Consider the following 21,484-nt stretch of genomic DNA (forward strand, 5'->3'; position numbering starts at 1 on the left):
GAAAAAAGAAGGAAGAGAGAGAGATAAGAGAGAGAGAGAGAGAGAAAGAAAAGGACTCTCTCTTTCTCTCTCTCTATGCAGGAGATTTGACGCGCACTTTAGCACATTTATAATACATATAAGTCCGTTCCTGGCTGATCGTACACCACACGCTTCAGAACATGGTGCAAACGGCGAAGACACCAAATCAACGAAACTCGGTGTTGCATTTTGTAACCAACGAGAGAGGTGAGTGCAAAGAGAATCAAAAAGTTGAGCGAACCGGACGGGGCTACAGTGTTAAATGTTTGTAACATTTCGAAAAACGCTTCTGAATTTGTTATCAACATCTAATGTTTGCAACAGAAATTTTGTTATCCACAAGAAGTTGGCAAAGTTAAAGGATGTTAAGCCTTTCCGATGCTAGCAACATTTCCCCCGCCGCACAATTAATGTGAGGAAGCGGGAAGGCAAACAAATTATATTATTTTTTTTAAAAAAGTTTTTTTTTTTCATTTTCAGGTTCATTTAGGTGTATGTAAGGCCTTCCCACGTGCTGGGTGTTAATTTCAAGATTTTCTTAAACGATTACGTGCTTTCAAGTTGCCCTTCAGCAAATCCATCAAAGCCTCGCACACTTTTGGTACAAACAATAATATTGTCGATTTTGAAATTTTAAACAAATAACTTAGGCTTGTGCATGAGTCGCTTGCTAAGAAAACGCAAGGGCACCGGAAGTTTTGTCTTTCCACTGGAATAGCTTTTCTGTAATTAGTGTCACGTTTTATGTCCTATCATTGTTAGTAAATGTTCAAAGTCTCAATAAGATTTTACAACTTCCATCACATCTCAGTTCGCCCGACAAAAGATCAGTGACATCTCTATTCAAATCACTTCAGCTATAATTAGCTCTTGCCCGCAGTGAAGGTCTCACCCAGAATCTTCTTGGTTTTCTCTGTTGCGCCAAAATGGCATCGTGCACACAGAGAACTAAATGCATCATACCGATTGATGCACCAGAACGCGTCGATTGATGCACTAAAGTGTGTTCCATGGCATCTGCGAAGAATCAGATTCACATTTGATGCATTTTTGTATGTCGTAAAAGAAACCCGAAAGTGCATCACCTGATGCAAGCGAGGATTTATTTCAGTCGAGATGCATTATAATGTATCATTTGATGAGTTTTGATGCACCTTCCTGCATCTTTTTCAATGATGCACGTAAACGTTTCGTCTGAGCTACAGATTTTATTTAGCGTCTAAGTGGACCATCGAGAAAGATGCAGGAAGGTGCATCAAAAGATGCATTATATTGCATCTCGACTGAAATAAATCCTCACTTGCATCACATGATGCACTTTGGTGTTTCTTTTACGACATGCAAAAATGCACTAAAATGCATGAAATGTGAATCTGATTCTTCGCAGATGACATAAAACACACTTTAGTGCATCAATCGGTATGATGCATTCAGTTTTCTGTGTGTGCCGCAACGAGTACAACTTCTTCCACACTCGACATCTTGCTGCCAAAATGTTAACAAAAGTTAATAAAGTCAAACTAATGTTCTGGTTACTAACATTTGTTGGGAACATTCGGTGCAAACGCGACTTTATGTTAATACCAATCAAGTTACTCAAGCACTTGTCTCTGACTCAAATGTTCTTTCCTTCAAAACATTGTTCATCTCTGACATACAGCACAGCCGATACGTCAGTCGATTGTCTTTTGTTTGAGTACAAGGGCAGAATCGAGGACACGGAAAACTTTGCGATTCAGAGCAGTACCCAATGACCACGCACGAAATCTCCGTCGAAAACGCACGCCACCGAGGGGCTAGTGACCGCCAGCTCTACTTGTAGTCTGACGGACATCCTTTGAAGCTTTGTAGGTCATTATTTCCGTGAAATTCCTCTTCGTTTATCACGAATTGTCTCAGGAAGGAGAGCCGACATTCATTCTACCTTTCACAGTCAAGGTCACAAACTTGTCTTTCACCAAGCGGAAGATATGACTGGAGATAATCTTCCCGAGCTAACTACTGAAGCGTGTACGTGCGTTGCTACACGTAATCTACTCTTACAGCTTTCATAGTCTACGTAGACAGTGAAATCTATGCTAAAATGAATATACGTCATAGTGTTGAAGGAAAAGCTCCATTTTAAATTCAAGTTGGTTCATATCCTGATTAAAACAATCGAATTCACAACAAAATATTCTCGAGCTTTGATGTGGAAAAGCAGTGGCGTATTCTAAGTCCAAGATTTGGGCTATCTCACAATGTCACGTGGTCCTAGGCTATGAATAGAAATAAATTTACCAGCTCCTAAGAAATCAGGTTGCCAACTCATAAGAAATCAGGTTGCCAAATCATAGGAAATCAGGTTGCCAACTCATAGGAAATCAGGTTGCCAACTCATAGGAAATCAGGTTGCCAACTCATAGGAAATCAGGTTGCCAACTCATAGGAAATCAAGTTGCCAGCTCATAGGAAATCAGGTTGCCAACTCATAGGAAATCAGGTTGCCAGCTCATAGGAAATCAGGTTGCCAACTCATAGGAAATCAGGTTGCCAACTCATAGGAAATCAGGTTGCCAACTCATAGGAAATCAGGTTGCCAGCTCATAGGAAATCAGGTTGCCAACTCATAGGAAATCAGGTTGCCAACTCATAGGAAATCAGGTTGCCAACTCATAGGAAATCAGGTTGCCAGCTCATAGGAAATCAGGTTGCCAGCTCATAGGAAATCAGGTTGCCAGCTCATAAGAAATCAGGTTGCCAACTCATAGGTTTGATTTGATTTGATTTAGTTTATTTTACTTCGCGTTTTGTGCCTCTTCGCTAATTTGCGAAGATGGGGATAATTGATGAATGGACATTCACAAACAACCAAGCCCGACCAGGATTCGAACCCGGGACCCTTGCCGTCGCAGCGCACCAACTCATAGGAAATCAGGTTGCCAGCTCATAGGAAATCAGGTCGCCAGCTCATAGGAAATCAGGTTGCCAACTCATAAGAAATCAGGTTAACAACTCATAGGAAATCAGGTTGCCAACTCATAGGAAATCAGGTTGCCAACTCATAAGAAATCAGGTTGCTAGCTCATAAGAAATCAGGTTGCCAATTCCAGAATCAGCATCATCATCTCACTGATGTGAATAATATTACTTACAATTTCTGATAGATTTTTCTCATGTATTTTATTCTCTAGACTTCAGGCTTCGCAGAAAGCCTAGCGAGCCCAGAATATACGCTCCTGGGGAAAATATAACATGAAGAGAATATATACGCGGATATTGTTAGACAAAAGTAGTACATTTTTGGGAAAGAAGTTAAGAATATTTCATCATTCGTCCTCATCTTTGCGATTAGCCAAAAACTGGCAGAAAGGTGAAGTAAAGCAAACAATTAATCAATCAGTCAATCAATATAGAATTGCAACAATAACTTAATGAAACTAATTTCACTGAAATGATTCTCATGTTCGCACTCATTCTATTGACATCAATAGTTACAGCATTAATTTTACGTATGTCACATAAAAATATTTTTAGAGAAAGCAATCTACCGATTTAATCATAAAAACTGAGAAAAGGGGGGAAAAGATACGTTGCTTCCCTTCAGTATTTAGAAGAAGAAAAGGGCTTTTCCCCCGCTGCCAAAAATTGGTACACAAAAAAAGCATGTCCCGGTGAGACTTTCCAAAGGCTTTCGATCTTGAACTCCACTGAAGCGTTTCAGCATCAATATTCGCCCAGCGTGCAGCCCAGATGCAGAGAAATTCATAACCAGTTTACGATGATGAGGTTGTCTCTCCAAGGGTGTCATTTCCTGACTGTTTTTTATACACACTCCAGATTACGAAGCAGCAATGAGAAAATTGCAGATTCCAGCCTCCGAAATGAAAATTACCGCCAAGTCGTGAGGAGAGGGTTGCTCGAGAAATTACAGTCAACAGAGTAAAGTATTGTTGTCTCGGTTCACGCCACCACAGCTCGTTTGTACTTATTTCTTCTTGTCAATCAGCAACTGGTGTCTTTATCTTGTACATGCCACGAAGGCACATTGGAGAGTATGTGGTAAGGTTCCATATATTCTTGATCTCGCCAATACCTTGCAACGCTTTCCTAATTTGCGGAACTAGTTCTGAGGCTGGAGGTATTTTGTTCCTAAAAGGCACACGGATTAATTTACGTAACACTAAGAACGACCACAAACTGGGCTTTAGTTAAATCTTTCTAGGGGTGGTGGTAAAAGTTTCGGGGTGTTTATAGCAGGATTATTAAAGATCCACGAACCTAAAAATTCTAAAGGGTTCTATTGGGTTCCGCTGCAGGACCGGAACCTTTCTTCTCGCACATTTTAAATTCGGTCCAAGTTGCTTATTGTTTCGTTGACAAAAGGTTCCCGGACCGAATTTTAATTGTTCCTGAGAAAAAAAGGTTCCTGGACCGAATTGAAATACCTTACAGATAAAAACGTTCTTTACGGTCCAGAATTCATTTACGCTTGCTGATTTTCTCTCCTGGACCGGAATTGAATTTATATAAAATTTCTCGACCTTTAACAACCCTGGTGTATATGTCAATTGTCCGTACCAAGGCAAGAGAGAACAGTTTCGTGGCCTCCAGAATAGGTTAGTGTAAAAGTCGTCCCATTTTAAACTGTAGGTCCAGTCCCGAATAGCCTATCTGTGCATAAAGTTGACTTCAACATAAACTCCGTTCAAACTCAGGAAACCTGCAATATCTCAGAAGTTGTTACAAAGCACTACCAAATCATTAGCCTTTAGAACACGAGTTTCGAGAAATTGAATTGCAATTATTTCTCTAATTTCTAGGAACTTACAAGAAACAACACTGGTCAGCTCTAACCCAGGGTCCAAGAACCAGAGTTAGTTACTAACTATAAACTATAACATTTTAAATTGAAGGTCCAGTCTCGATAACGTATCTACGTATTAAGTGGGAAAGAAATAAGCAACCCTAACCGCTACATAACGCACAGAAGCCTGGCTAAGGCTGAACGGATAGCACTGACATAGCGCTGAGTCACTGTTATAATGCAGATGGGAGAAAAAAACAAATAAGCAGTGCATAATTACACCGTTCATTTGCCATGCTCCAATGACACTTCCGAGAAGAGTAAGTCAGGTTCTGTGGATCCGCTTCGAAAGTCGGTTGAGCACAACACATGTCGGACGGTGGCTTTGTGCGACGGAGAAAGCCAGTTTCTACCGAGAGATGCATCTGTCGTCCTCCCAAAGGAGCATTTGTTCGACCCTAATTGAGCGTATCGCAGCACACGCTGACCATCTGATACGACAAGGGTACGTGTGGAAAGTATATTCTGCATGGAACAGAACGAGACGCGTGAAAACAATAGCCCGCCTGATGAGACAGCATATGTTATCGAACGTTGCCATACCTTAGATACCAGATATATTTGCCAAAATTCCATTCTGTTGCAAAGTGTTGTCCTGTCATTGATCTGCAGAATAAAATCCAATAAAAATAAATGCATAACATTGAATGACAGACAGCTACAATAGATTCTCGAAGAAAGAATACGAGAAAAATAATTTTTCACATTTTACTGAAAACCTATTGACAATACGTGATAAAAGTAAAAAGTAAAGTGCTCCCCTGTGCTTAGCACAACGCCATGAAGGCGTATAGGGGGTGTGAGGGTAACGCTCCACACTTTCTTGATCCGGTCGTGAGTGGGGGTGATGTGATCAGCATCACGCCCCTGACCGCCTTTACCCCCCAGGGTTTCCCCCAGGTACACATGTTATTCGACGCTGGGTGGGCGCCGGGGCCTCTTCCATCGTTAGAAAAGTTCCCGGATTTGAACCGGCCGGGGATCGAACCCGTGACCTTTAGCATGGTAGTCAGACGCGTTACCGACTGAGCCACCGCGGCCACGACAATACGTGATAATTTGTAATAACCAAAATTAAGGAGTATTAAATTATCTACCATTTAAAAAAAAGATAACGAAAATTGGAGCAGGGGGATCCGAGATATAGCACATTTTATGATAGCTGAAGCCACCATTTTTAAATGGCCGCCATTGTGAAAGTGGCACAAAAGCATTCTGGTAACCTGACACATCTAGAAACACATTAAAAGTAGTTCTTTGCTTTCTTCACGAATGGGGCATACGGAATACCCTGTGGTCCCTGACTAGAACAGTTAATATGTTGTAATAGATGTTACTGGTGCTGTGGGAAGGATAACCATGTGCCAAAACCCAGGCTATTGTCAAATAATTCCTTCATTTTGTGAAAACTTGAATTTGTCCACCATTTTTTCCAATATGGTGGCCTTAGCGGCAGTGTGATCGCCGGGTATTTTTGTTATGTTGTTATTAATGTTAATTATATGAGCACAACATCCATTATATAACGGATTGATGTAACAGTGTGTGTGTGTGTGTGTGTGTGTGTGTGTGTGTGTGTGTGATGTGTGTGTGTGATGTTTATATTATGTAGTAGTTGTGGTGTGTTTGTGTTTATATTGTGTTATAGTTGTGATGTGTTCGTGTGTGTCTTGTGTAGTAGTTGTGCTGTCTAATGTGTTTGTGTTCGTCTTGTGTAGTAATTGTGCTGTCTAATGTGTTTGTGTTTGTCTTGTGTAGTAGTTCCTCCATTCATATTGGGGGTTAGGCGTAGAGCTGACAACTCTGCACTGTAAAAAGACATGTCAAGAAACAGAAATATAAGGCCATGGATGTTCCCAAGGTAAAATATTCCGGAGGTAAAATAGTCCCCCGTTCGGATCTCCGGGTGGGGACTACTTTGGGAGGTCCCTGGACTAAGGATAAGATCTACGTTAGGAATAAGGATATTAAATTAGGCACCTGGAATGTTCTGAGCCTTTACCGGCCTGGGGCATTTCAGTGTACAGTTCATGAGATAGTGAAGTATAAATTAGATGTAGTAGCTGTCCAGGAAGTTAGGTGGCAAGGAGAAGGGAATTGTAAAACTAAAAATTATACTATTTTCTATGGTGGTACTGAAAATCATAATTTTGGAACAGGCTTTTTCATAAATAATAGAATTATCTCGGCTCTTAAAACAGTAGAATTTATTAATGATAGGATATCATATGCAGTTTTACAGGGTAGGTGGTGTAAAATTATTTTAATAAACATACATGCACCAACGGAAGATAAAGATGATAATACTAAAGATGATTTTTATGCAGAGTTAGAACAGGTCTTTGATAAATTTTCTCAGTATGATATGAAAATTCTGTTAGGTGACTGTAATGCACAGATTGGCAAAGAAGAGACATTTAAACCCACGATTGGTAAAGAAAGTCTTCATGAATTAAGTAATGATAATGGTATAAGATTGATTACTTTTGCAACCTCAAAGAATTTAATTGTGAAAAGTACCACTTTTAAACATAAAGATATCCATAAATATACCTGGTCTTCTCCAGATGGTAAAACTCATAATCAGATAGATCATATTCTCATTGATAAGAGAAGGCATACTAGTATAATTGACGTTCGTACACATAGAGGTGCTGACTGTGCCAGTGACCATTATTTAGTAATTGCTAAATTAAGAGAAAGACTCTCAGTGATAAATCATAAGCAACAAAATCTAAAAATTATAAAATTTGATACAGGAAAGTTTACTGATGAAAGAATTAAGAAAGATTACCAAATTAAACTGTCAAATAGATTTGATGTTTTGCAGGATTTAAATTATGATGAAAATATAAATGAAACAGACGTAAATAAGAATTGGGAGCACATACGTAATGCAATAGAATCAGCAGCTAAAGAAAGTATAGGATACCATAAACCAAGAAAAAGTAAGCCATGGTTTGATAATGAATGTCATAATCTAATAGAAATAAGAAATCAGGCTAGACTTAGGTGGTTAAATAACTCGGATGATACAAATCTAAGCAATTATAATAGAATAAAGCGAGAAGTTAACCGCACGTTTAGAAGTAAAAAAAGAGATTACTTGAAAAGCAAAATTAACGAAATTGAAACAAACAGCAAAAATAAAAATATCAGAGATTTATATAAAGGTGTAAATGAATTTAGAAAGGGGTGGCAACCTAAAGTAAACTTGATAAAAGATAAAGACGGTGATTTTCTAGCTGACCCAAGCGATATTCTAAATAGATGGAAGAACTACTTTAATGACCTTTTAAATGTCCATGTAGGAGATAAATCAGAAGTAAATGAAATACATACAGCAGAACCTTTAGTTCCGGAACCTAACTTGACTGAAGTTAAAGATGCTATTAAAAGGTTAAAGAATAACAAAGCACCTGGCATTGATTTCATACCAGCTGAGTTAATTAAATATGGTGGAAATTCATTAATATGTCAAATTCATAAATTAATTTGTTTAATATGGAATAAAGAAGAAAACCCTCAACAGTGGAAAGAATCCATAATTGTTCCTGTGTTTAAAAAAGGTGATAAAATGAACTGCAGTAATTACCGTGGAATTTCTCTACTCTCAACAACATACAAAATATTGTCTAACATTATTTTAACAAGACTAACCCCATATGCTAATGAAATTATAGGAGATTATCAATGTGGATTTAAACGTAACAGATCAACTACAGATCAAATTTTTCACATCAGACAGACACTTGAAAAAAAGTGGGAATATAATCAAAATGTCCATCAGCTATTCATTGATTTCAAAAAAGCATATGATTCGGTCAAAAGAGATAAATTATATAATATATTAGTAGAGTTTGGAATACCTAAGAAGCTTGTTAGTATGATAAAAATATGCACCAGTGAAACAGAAAGTAAAATTCGTGTGGGTATTAATATGTCTGAGAAATTTACAATTCATGATGGGTTAAAACAAGGAGATGCATTATCTCCATTGCTCTTTAATTTTGCCTTAGAATATGCTGTTAGGAAGGTAAAAGAAACTAAAGAGGGACTAAAATTAAATGGTGTGACTCACTTGTTAGCATATGCAGATGATGTAGACTTACTGGGGGATGATGTGAATACAATTAAGAATAATGCTAAAATATTTTTCAAAACTGCTAAAGAGATAGGTTTGGAAGTTAACAAAGAGAAAACTAAATATATGCTTACAGGCCGAAACCAAGTGTTAGGTAATAATCAAAATCTAATTATTGATAACAACTCGTTTGAACCTGTTTCCAAATTCAAATATTTAGGAGTAATATTAACAAATGAAAATTATATTAAAGAGGAAATAAAAAGTAGGCTTAATTCAGGAAATGCACGTTACTTCTCTCTTCATAAACTTTTGTCTTCTCGTTTAATATCTAAGAAAATAAAAGTTAAAATATACAAAACAGTAATTTTGCCTGTAGTATTATATATATGTGAAACTTGGTCCCTTACATTGAAAGAGGAACATAAATTGAGAGTATTTGAAAATAAGATGATTAGGAAAATATTTGGACCTAAAAGGGACGAGGAGACAGGTGAGTGGAGAAGGTTACATAATTTAGAACTACATAATTTGTATTCATGTCCAGATATTATTAGAATAATTAAATCAAGAAGACTTAGGTGGGCAGGCCATGTGGCAGGAATGGGAGAGGAAAGAGGAGTTTACAGGATTCTTGTTGGGAAACCAGATGGTAAGAGACCTGTAGGAAGGCCAAGACGAAGATGGAGGGACAACGTTGAAATGGACCTAAAGGAAATCGGTAGGGATGGAAAAGAGTATATAGATCTTGCTCAAGATAGGGACAGATGGAAGGCCTGTGTTGCTGCAGCCATGAACCTTCGGGTTTAAGAAGGCTAGAGAGTTAGTTATTAATGTTATGAAGAAGCTACGTTCCAAATTTTAGCTTGCTATGAATTAGTACCGTCATATTACTAATGAATGATCTTAATTTAAGTGACAATAATTCTTCATAACTGGAGCGCAAGACCCTTTTACAAGACACCCAAATGTCAACCTCACTTCCACGTAGTACACCCTGGACTGCTTTTTGCAGACTAACGAGGATCTGGCGTCTGGACGCATGGACAGTATAATCCTCTATGGGACTTGTGTGCTCTTTATAGTTTCTTTACTTATTGTATCCTATCGTCATCTATCTTCATCTTCGCAATCAGCCAAAAGTGGCAGAAACGCGAAATAAAATAAATGAAATCACTCACTCGGTACTTCATAACCATATATTGTATGTTATTCATTGTTTACTTTCCCGTTATGTACAGAATAATAGGTAATGAGTAGATGTATCCAAATTATGAATACATGTCCATACTTGATATTGTAAGTATGCAATTTTGCCTATAGTATTATACGGATGTGAAACTTGGTCACTTACATTAAGAGCATTTGAAAGTAAAATCCTTAGATTTAGAACTCCACAATTTGTATTCATGTCCAGATATTATTAGAATGATTAAATCAAGAAGACTTAGGTGGGCACGAATGGTAGAGGAAAGAACAATTTACAGGATTCTTGTTGGGAAACCTGATGGTAAGAGTCCTGTAGGAAGGCCAAGACGAAGATGGAGGGATAACATTGAGATGAACTTAAAAGAAATCGGTAAGGATGGAAAGGATTGGATTGATCTTTCCCAGGATAGGGACAGATGGAAGGCTTGCGTTGCTGCAGCCATAAACCTTCGGGTTTAAGAAGGCTAAGAGAGTGAGTTATGACAAATATGTCTTCTACAGCAGAGCACCTTGGTTTCAAACCCAGGAGCCACGACCTTTGACGCTAAACACTACATTAAAACGGTACCAACGGAATTTCTTCTTGGAGCGCCCCACATAATATAGACGGTCAACTACAGCACTAAGTTCTATGTCACGGTGTAAGCTTACTGGCATATTTCTGTGGAGTGGATGGACGGACAAGTTGCTCAAGGACTATCCAGTAACGTGCTCAGCGGCTAAGAGAAGTGTTGCGTGTTGACAGAGTGGTATAACTGTACACCGTTGAACGGGAGGTGATTTTTACATTTGAGTGGCTTAAATACGATCATTTTCAAAAGTGACCCCTCCACGCTCTGGTTCTTTTCCTCAAGGGTGGTGGTCAGTGGGCTTTAATTGCGTAACTTGAGTGTCGGCGGAAACCATCCGTACCCTCTGTTGTCCTGAGTCGTTAGCACTTGAGGTGCAGGAACATGTAGCCGCCATCTGTATGCAGGAACCATTGCGGACCAGTATATCACTCGGGTTCTGACTTTCAAGTGGGCTTACTGTCGTTGTTGGTGTGACAACTACAGGATGTAAGAATGCTACCGGATATGACGTAACATGGTTGCGGATCAAGTTTGCTGCAAATGGGTTGCAGTTACGAATTGCGTTAGGATATACCTTCCTGTCACAAATTTCAGTCGTTAAATTGCTATGTTCTTTCAAACGTTTCTGTTGTTACCTAATCTGTGGTTTATTGGCAGGTTTTAGGCTGGTGCGTTTGGAGCGAGGGAGGGGTGGAGGCAAATTTGAATACACGCAGTGCCTTTTTTTCACTGAAAGAAAGGTTTCGCTACTCTTCAACCGGGATTGTATTGTGTACATCGTTGGAACTACTCAAAATATTGTAGTATGTTCATAATGATTGTGCATCAATATAGTCACATGTCTACCAATACAATAAAATGTTATTAGTTTTATTCTAACATGTAAAAAGGTACAGGTACAGCGTACCCCAAGAAACAAAATATATGTGTATATAGGCTATAACAATATGGCTTATAAATTACATATTGTTTTCTATATCTTAATACAATACATGATACATTAACCGCACACATATACGTTTTCATTAATATATAGGTATTATTATCATTCCAAAAAATACAAAAACTAAAAAAAATATCTACATGCAAAGTTTCAAAAAAAATAGGAGTTATATTTCAATTTTTAAAGTAAAATTTCCTCTAAGTCATGGGAAATTTTAGGAGGACATAAGTATTCTACGTGGGGACAGTGCCCCCGACACTCTCTAAACGAAGTCCCAGTTTCTTGGGAATACGTTGTCTTGTCTTTACTGAGAATTCAACGACTTAAGTTCTATTAAATATTCATATTGTAATCGTTCGCAACATTGGGAATGACGTAAGACTAAGTTTTTCAACAAATGGCAATTTTCCTGGAAAGTCATGGGAACTCCTTTCTATGTACGTCGCATATATATAACATCCTTCGACATCAAACGAAATGTTTAGAGCTTCAGGCAAAGCCCCAGAGCCTAGCAGGTTGAAAGCAAAATTTCCTCGTTGCCGAACTGAGTTAGTGAAAATGAAAATATGTTTAAATTTTGCATCACAATCAATGTAATGTAAGCCTAATGCATTTAGTTTAGTGAGCCACATTTTTAATGAAAATTGCAATTTTTCATAACTAAGTTCATATTTAATTCCATATTTTGATTTAAACAACTAAATATATACTTACATGTGTAATGTTTTTTGATGCATATATATCTCTTCCCTGATAACGATTAAAAATTATAAATGTATAATATGTGAATGGGAAATGTGGAAAAATAGGGACCAGGGTTTAGAAGAGGAGCGTGCTTCTAAACCAGAGGTCCTGGTTTCGAATCTTCTGCGGTTTCTCATCACATTCATAATTATCTTTATACTGATATTTTATTTTTATCGCGGAATTTGACTATTGGATTTCGACAGGGTGATATTGGGTGTTCAAAGCTCCTTGTGAACCATCCTTGTCTTCTCCACTGGCAGAATGACATATGGTAATGAAAGTGGAAAGAAACTGAAGGAATTATGGTGAACACTGTAGAAATGCAAGTGGACATGAGACTTCTTACAAAATGAAATGAAATAGGCCAATTTTCCGCCAGCGTAAGTGACGTATTTCTCGATGCGCCGTAAACACAGATCCAACAAGCTAAAACGACAGGGCAGGAGCCCATATGAGAGCAAACCAGGACACGCAAAGCCGTAGAACACGCAGACGAAAAGAAATGGCAATAAAAGTATATCCTGTCGACACATGAGCTTCTCTCTCGACACACTAATCAAACACGGAGCAAAATACGTCATCACGGCTTACGTCGACCTCATCTCATCCTCCTTCCCATCTCGATCTCCTCAATAAAACATGGCAGCAGGCAGAAAGCCATTAAATTAAAACGGCTCGCACCCGCTAATTGTCACAGCCCACTTCGCTCTAGGAAGTTCCGCCGCTTGTAATTACCAGCGGCTGAGCATTGTGGTTGGATTTATGCACGGCTTACGAGATAATCCCTTCGTGAGGATACTGAATTCCGACAAAGAACACTTTTGTCTCGTACATAAGGCTCGTTGTTCGGTTCTGCCTACCTTGTCTTTGAACTGAATGAATGATCTACATTTTTTTGGTTCATCGACACGTATGGCGGATTTTGTACCCTTTATGGCTGCAGCAACACAAGCCTTTCATCTGTCCCTATCCTGGGAAAGACCAATCCAATCGTTTCCATCCTTACCGATTTCCTTTAGGTCCATCTCAACGCTGCCCCTCCATCTTCGTCTTGGCCTTCCTACAGGTATCTTACCATCAGGTCTCCCAACAAGAATCCTCACCCATTCGTGCCACATGGCCTACAAATTTAAAGAAATTACCTGTTGTCCAATTAAATTAAACATAAAATTTCCGGTGATTCTGCATTTTAAAAAATCCGGGATCGAACCCGGGACCTTGAGCATGGTAGTCAGACGCGTTACCGACTGAGCCACCGCGGCCATGATCATTGCTTACTGAGCGTGTGCTCACATCTTTATATCATTAAAAGGATAGGTACTGCACTGCACCAGTTTCATGCACCATGGCTGCAATTGCATCTTGGGAAGAGATGCAATTCTGCATGTTGAGTGCCCTCTATTAACAAGAAACCCACTTTCTCAGTCTGGATTTAGCACATGTGACTACAAATGCATGAAGTACAAATTGGCCGATCAAGTATCCAAAATAACATAAATAAAAAGTTACCATTTTGGCATACCGGACTATAATTATGGGACAGAGGGAGTAAAATTTTGAACACTACTCAAAGCTTCAATAAAATCAGGATAGGCGAAATATGGTAAATCCACAATGCTTTCTCGTCACTGTTATAACAATGAAAGTGCACTCAGTATTCATCCGGGTGGCGTAATGAATGTGCATCTCCTGGACCCATTGTGTACCTAATGTTTACTGAGCGTGTGCTCACATCTTTATATCATTAAAAGGATAGGTACTGCACTGCACCAGTTTCATGCACCATGGCTGCAATTGCATCTTGGGAAGAGATGCAATTCTGCATGTTGAGTGCCCTCTATTAACAAGAAACCCACTTTCTCAGTCTGGATTTAGCACATGTGACTACAAATGCATGAAGTTGATCCATTTCAACGATTCATTTTGGTTGCTTAAAATGATCGTGGCAGTTCTTCTCAATTCATGCATTTTTGGTGCACTGCTGCCGAAACAAGTAACCTCTTGATGCTTCTTTCTATGTATTTTGACGCACAAAAATACATCATTAACATTTTATGCACGTCAATTTTTAAAAACATTAAACATATTTATGTTTGCATAGACAAAATCTAGAAAGCGTTTTCAGTATGGAAACATGGTGGAAGCAGTCCCATGAGAATTCGGCAAAGCTACAAGTTACTAGAGTGCGCTTCAAATCTCCTGCATATGGCGACAGCCAATAGCAGCGCACTGCAGCGGTGCCATGTCTTACACGGAAAAGAGACAGCGTGTTTGAGCGAAACGCCTTGTCACGGAGAGCACGGAACTAGCCAACGCCGCATGTCTGTGATTCGCTGGTGCTGTTCAGCCTTTCAAGGCCATATGCAGGAGATTTGACGCGCACTCTAAATATTTATTCTCAACCAACTTTTAAATAGAGAAAATTATAGAAAAGGGTACATATAACACAAGGAAACGTACAAAAAATAAAATGTCATGTTATTGCCAAGTTTTATATACTACTGCACCTGCGTGACAAAACAATTATTGAAATTAAGTAGATGAGATGGCCTCAACATATTTGCAGCCCTCATCTATCATTTCCCGTAAGTCCTTTATTACGTCATCCTCCCATCTATCTTTGGTGCGCCTAAAGATCTAGTTCCTATTGGCTTTCATCTAGAAATACGTTTGACTAATTTTTCTGTCATTCTATGCACATTTCCAGAGCACTTCAGTCTTTGAGTCTTAATAAAGATTTTTACTATAACTCTTCATTTCTTTGGAATCTCTAGAAACCATCTACTTCTTTGATTGGTCCATATGCCCCCCCTTAACATTTTCCTTTCAAATACTTCTAGATTTAACGCTAGCCTTCTACCGGGCAAACGGATCCTCATGTGTAACCTGAAAGTGACGTCATTGAGGCAACACTTAAAATATTTGTATTTTTTGCAACCTTGCGTCGCTTTTCATTTACTTTTTGGCTAATCGCGGTGATGATGATGATGAAATTGATGAAGGGACACTCCTAAAGAATACCCATGTCGGGATTCGAACCCGGGAACTTCGTTGTCGAGATCGAAAACCGACCACTTGACGCGCTCTGACAGCACCATGTGTACTAGAGACATGTCGCTAGCTATTATTGCTCTTTTGATATGTAGAGAGGGAGAGACAGGGTGACAAACTATATTTTGGTGATTTGCTCTTAGATGGGGATGAGTGATGATATGATGAACGGACAGGGAACACCCATGCCATCGTAGCGCAACCACTCCGTCATGGAGGCCGCCGTTAGAGAATTAACGCCTGCTGTAGAATGGAAGAATGGATGAATGTGCCTGGCAAATTTCTTAAAGGTCAGTTAGCGCTCTCACCTCTGGCACGGACGGTCCCGGGTTCGATCCCATAAAACAGATGCCCTGACCACGTTGTCGCCCATTGAAAATCCTCATAGGGCTCTTACACAGCCGAGTTTATATTTAGAATTAAATTAGAAAGTCGCATGAAAGAGTAAAACACTCAGAAAAAAAAAGAAGGCACGTGTTCCACTGACACACAAGTCGCCACTGGATTAAACGTTCTGGAAATGTAGGTTCCGGAGCCAAGGGTAAGCCCAATCTACCGTGGACAGTTTTGTAATTATCTTTCGCTTGATAGTAAGGGCAATAATATTTCAGCGAGTAGACATTTTCTCTTAATTAACGCCAACAGCAATGCAAAGAGTGGTGGCTCCAGTTTGGAAGTACGATAATATCCTCAGAGGAGTCCAGATGGTACTTTAATAGTCATATAGACACAGAAGAGCAATAACATTTAATAAAACAAAAAGGTTTGTAAAAATTGCAGCGTCATGCTAACGCCTAAATGCATCATATATTGGATATGCATTAAAATTCAGGTTTTATAAATATTATTAATTGATTACTCGACTTGCAAAACTATATAAAGTATTATACAGGTTTTCTTCCAAAAACAATTAATTTATTTTAAGTTTTTGTTTGTTTGAATGTTCACTTTTATGCAGAGTAAGGCTAATCGGGATTGGTCCTATAGTTTAAAGTGGGATCCGAACCACCATGTGCCTCCACTGGGTATCGAACCCGGGACCCATTCATTACAAAACAACAACATGATCGCTACACCATCGGGGAGGCCAAATTTATTTTGAATTTTAAAAATGAAACTATTCCATCCTGACAATTAGACAATTATGGCGTATTAAATTAACTTTCTGTGTGAGAACTTTTTCATATCTTTATCAATAAATTAACAAAAAATGTTGAAGAATAGATGAAAAATGCATTATTGCAAAATGCATATTTAATACTATCATGACTCACGTGATTATTTCCGGACTAACCGACATCTACTTCTCGTGGGAAGTTATAGATATCCCTCCCTCACCACTTGCAAGTTCGTAGTTATTTTAAGTCTAAAATGAAGTATAATATATTGAACCAACCCTGAAAACTACAATCTGATTAGGGTACCGGTATATTTAGTCTATGAAAATTATATCCTTCCTTATAGGTATAATGTTGATGTTAATCAGATTCCTAAGTGAAGTGTTATAAAGTTTATGAATTGAATTATTGTATGGAACGTTCTTGTAAAAATTTATAACGTTACACAAAAAAATCTAGTTTTGGTTTAATTAATAAATAAATAATTATAGTAAATCACTCGTGTGCAACGCATAAATTCAAGAAAATGGTTTTAAGCTTCATTCAAGTACAAAAGTGTGTCTCGTGTTGCATCCTATATCTTTGTTTTCAGTGGATATATTATGGTCCGTATTGTAAGTGTTGATCAACAACGAATCAGAAAACAAATAAGTTGTATCAGTAGATATATTTGAAGTTGCTTAAACTAAATTTGTTACATCTCCTGGAGCGATTTTACAATACCAGAAACTTCCCCAATTTCGTTCACATTTCGCATACTCAATAATTTAGGGTTCATAATCACGAATCTGCAGTTAAAATTTGGCGCTCACGTGTAGAACTTGCAAAATAAGCGGGTCCGTGATCGGAAACAGACACCCTCGATTTCTCAAGAAAAAAACAATGTTTATCGCAAGATTTTGTGTCTCAAATACTTAAAAAACGAAATATATATTCCTAATTTTACTACGACCCCAAATTTTAACTATATTATCCTAACCTAACCGGCATGGTTCGTGGGGCTATCCGTCAATAGTTTGCGGGGCTACCCGTGCATCGTTCGAGGGGTGTAAGGTTAATTGCGACCAGGGACCGTCAAAAAATGTCAGTTTCGTAGCACTTGAGCGACAAATTTTAACCGCAGAATCGTGATCAAGTGCCCTAAATTAGTGAGTATGCGAAATATGAACGAATACCCCCGTATTATTAATATTTACCCAACCTAAACTTAGTGAAAAATGCCTTTTTTAAAACCAAAACTTACGATAAAAAGGACGTTTTTCGCTCTCTTCACGTACCACGCACAGCGTAACGAATTGCGAACGTCACTTGTCAGAAAACATGGTTCCCAATAGGTTTTTGTGTATCGAGAATCATCGTCGTAATTGATAAGGTTATTTTACAACTTCTTCACGTTACTTTACAATTTCTACACGTGAGCACCAAATCTTAACTGCAGATACGTCATCAGGACTCCATAATTAGTGAGTATTCGAATTATTTACGAAATTATGGTATTGTAAAATCATACCCATTTCCTTCTCTGCATTTAGTAGTTCACATAATATTACAAAAACATGTTCAGTTAATATAGAATTAAGGATGATCCTAATAACACAAGTCGTTCCATGTACTGGTCAACTTGGCAAGATGTAATTAGAATTTTTCCAATCAGCGGATATGATGGAGGTGTTAATATAGAGGTCGTTGTACAGAATTTCTAATTCAGAATTTGGTTGAGTTGGTGCTTGAAGTCCACTTTATGCACATTAAGGCTAAGCGGGACTGGACCTACAGTTTAAAGTGGGATCCGAACCACTATGTGCCTCCACCGGGTATCGAACCCGGGAACCGCTTGATTACAAGGCGAGGAATGCGCCATCGGGGAGACCCTTCTAATTTAGAGGACATGAACTTTGAGTCCTTGATCTAATGTGTAATTGGGCAATTTTACTGCACTAAATGAAGTGTTGCATCGTCAGTATTATATTGAAAATTGTTAAAAGAACTAATTTTATGAGAAAGTTATAAATGAAGCACTTCACATTCCAAACGGCCAACAAATGACCTAGACATCCAAACTGCACAACGTTACTAGGGGTGTAAAGGGGGGGAGGGGTAAACTTTTGGGAGGACTCCCAAATGTCAACCTCTCTTCCCTGGAGTGCATTTGCATTTAGTCCTCTGAAGGACTTGTGTGTGTGTGTTTGTCCATTCATCACCATCTTCGCAACTGGCCAAAGGTGGCAGAAAACGAAGAAAAAATATCAATCAAGCTTAGGTTTACCTACAAAATACTTGGAATTTGTCACATTGTAGTTCGGTACATGATTGTTTAAAACATTTATCACGATATTGCTGATATAATTGTTACTACACTGTCTTGTTTTGTTAGAACGTGTCATAAAAAATAAGTCTCTTCTCGAATACATGTTTGCATGTAAGGAAGCAACTTGAATCCATATTCCTTGCTGGATCTAGACATTCAAGTTGGACAACGTTACAAAGCTTATGAGTGACACACATATTACTTCGTCAGATTGTATTTCGGTACACGATTGACATTGCTGTTACTACTCTGTAATGTTTTAAAGCAACAATAAACTTACTTGAATCCTGATCTTTCGCTGGTTCGCTTGATACTGGTGTGACGAAGAACTTTTGCCATCCTAGACGGCAATAAGTCCTTGTTTTGACGTATTGTTTACACTCCTTTGCAGTTTTAATCTGCTGATCACTTGTAAACTGGAATTTACATTTCGAACCACACTCATGTTTTCCACATTCACGTTAACGAAGGCATCACGTAAACATAACCACACGCTTAACTATTCCACTGCCTCTTTAGCATAAAAACCGGAGCACACATTACACTCGCTGCCACTACGAAACACACGTCACGCAGCCTTCTGCTTTCCGCCCGACTATTGCCGAGAAGGTAGACGTCTTCCTTTCCGATACATGACGAGCTTTACTAGGGCAACCGCCTTCCACACAGCTGCTGCGGTGCAAGAAAGTGTGACGTAGCTGCTGCCGCTGACCAATGGGAAGAGCCGAAGAGGAAGGAGGGGAGAGGCGGTGCTACTTCCTGATGCATTGCCGGCAACTGTTCCACTCCAGTGAATGCTCGTGGATTTCCCAAAAGATGTTGAATCTTTATGTTCAAAGTTACTCTTGCATACAGGCACGTATGTAGGAATACATTTCGGAGGGGGTCGAAACCAAGTGTCTCAGGAATAAAAATAATAAAATAATGTTTAAATTAAAATCATTATGTTATAATTATATTGATAGGTAAGAAGATGGTAAAATAATAGATATAACAACATGTATTCATGATCTACCTTGCCTGTAGTTAAGATCGTCATAATTTGCATAAAAATAAGTTTCCTGGCAAATAAATTCATGCCAAATTGATGAAGAGCTGAATATTTATTGAATAACAAAAAAGGATGTTAGAACCAGTTGATGAAAAGTAAAGCTCCTGATTAATATTTTATGCATATTATTATAAATAATAGTTTGCAAGCATAAATCTTTGGTACTATCCTTCATGATCCCAATATAATCCTTGACTTTCAATACGTTCAGAGGAAATTAATAACCATCGATTATACAACAAATGCTAACAAGTATATTTTCATTCTTTAATTTTAGTACTTGGTAAGTCTTTCGGAAAGGGGGGGGGGGGGAATGCACCGTCCAGTTGTAAAAAAGGTAAAGTGCTCCCCTGTGCTTAGCACCACGCCATGAAGGCGTATAGGGGGTGTGGGGGTAACGCCCCACACTTTCTTGATCCGGTCGTAAGTGGGGGTGATGTGATCAGCATCACGCCCCTGACCGCCTTTACCCCCCAGAGTTTCCCCCAGGTACCCATGTTATTCGACGCTGGGTGGGCGCCGGGGCCGCTTCCATCGTTAGAAAAGTTCCCGGATTTGAACCGGCCGGGGATCGAACCCGGGACCTTTAGCATGGTAGTCAGACGCGTTACCGACTGAGCCACCGCGGCTCATGCCGTCCAGTTGAAATCACAAATTTTCACCTTGTGCATGCAACATTGTCAAGGTTACCGATCCACACCTGTAGTTGAAATCACCAGACAGTTTTACAATTTTATTGTATACTGTTGTCTAATTCGATTCTTGTTAGAATCTTCATAACTTCGGTATCACAAGGGATAGGACAGTTGACAAAAGCACCATGGTCCTAACCAGTGGCGGCGGTCGGGTGCCAAAACTGGGGCAAGGGATAGACAGGGCTTAGCATTACGAGGCTGTAATGCGCGGGAACAAAGTATCAAGATTTGGGGGGCAACTGCCGCACCTTGCCCCCCTAATAGCCGCCAGTGGTCCTAATTGACAATCGTACACCGTAAGTTGAAAACACCTTCTTTTCTGAACAAAGTATGGTTGTTGTTTGAGACATAATCACTTTGCCTACTGTTACAAAAAAAACTATTGTACTGTACCAGCATGGGAAATTGGCATCATTCGTTTCAAGTTACAAAAAAAGTTTTGCCAGAACTGTAGCTTATTTTAATTTAACAGGAAAAAAGTTCAGTTAGTTTACATTTGAATCAAGCATAAAATGCAGAAAGCAGGTTATGTTCCCATATTATACCATTTAATCTACAGAATAAGCGATTCCACAGTTTTCAAAGTTCCAAAAAATATAAGAGCCCAAATATTATAACTTCATGACTAAATTTCCCCCTAAATTTTAGAGCTTGGACGGGGCATGCAAAAGTTAATAACAAAATAGACTAAATATGCATTTCAGTACAAGAACTGTACGAAATGTAAAAATATAATGAAAGACAGTTGTGGTGAATATTTGCTCATCGGGTGTGTCAAGTCGAAAAAGAATAAAACTCGTTCATTTTTAGTAGTTACTTTGCATAATAATAAACATAAC

General features: G+C 38.7%; 1 protein-coding gene across 7 annotated transcripts in view; it reads right to left on the reverse strand.

Moving 5' to 3' along the window:
• Window positions 1–21,484, reverse strand: part of f (espin protein forked) — a 438,384-nt gene that overhangs the window by 113,448 nt on the left and 303,452 nt on the right. Inside the window, exon 1 of one of the 7 annotated variants that reach the window (XM_083132572.1) lies at window positions 19,180–19,526. The exons of the other annotated variants lie outside the window; for them this stretch is intronic. Coding sequence (XP_082988698.1) covers window positions 19,180–19,238 — 59 coding nt within the window. The 5' untranslated portion in view covers window positions 19,239–19,526. Of the gene's footprint in view, window positions 1–19,179; window positions 19,527–21,484 lie in introns of those variants that run through there. 7 annotated transcript variants of the gene reach the window in all.

This window comes from Lepisma saccharinum, chromosome 12 (genome assembly GCF_977018435.1).
Source record: "Lepisma saccharinum chromosome 12, izLepSacc3.1, whole genome shotgun sequence".
Taxonomy (NCBI): Eukaryota; Metazoa; Arthropoda; class Insecta; order Zygentoma; family Lepismatidae; genus Lepisma; species Lepisma saccharinum.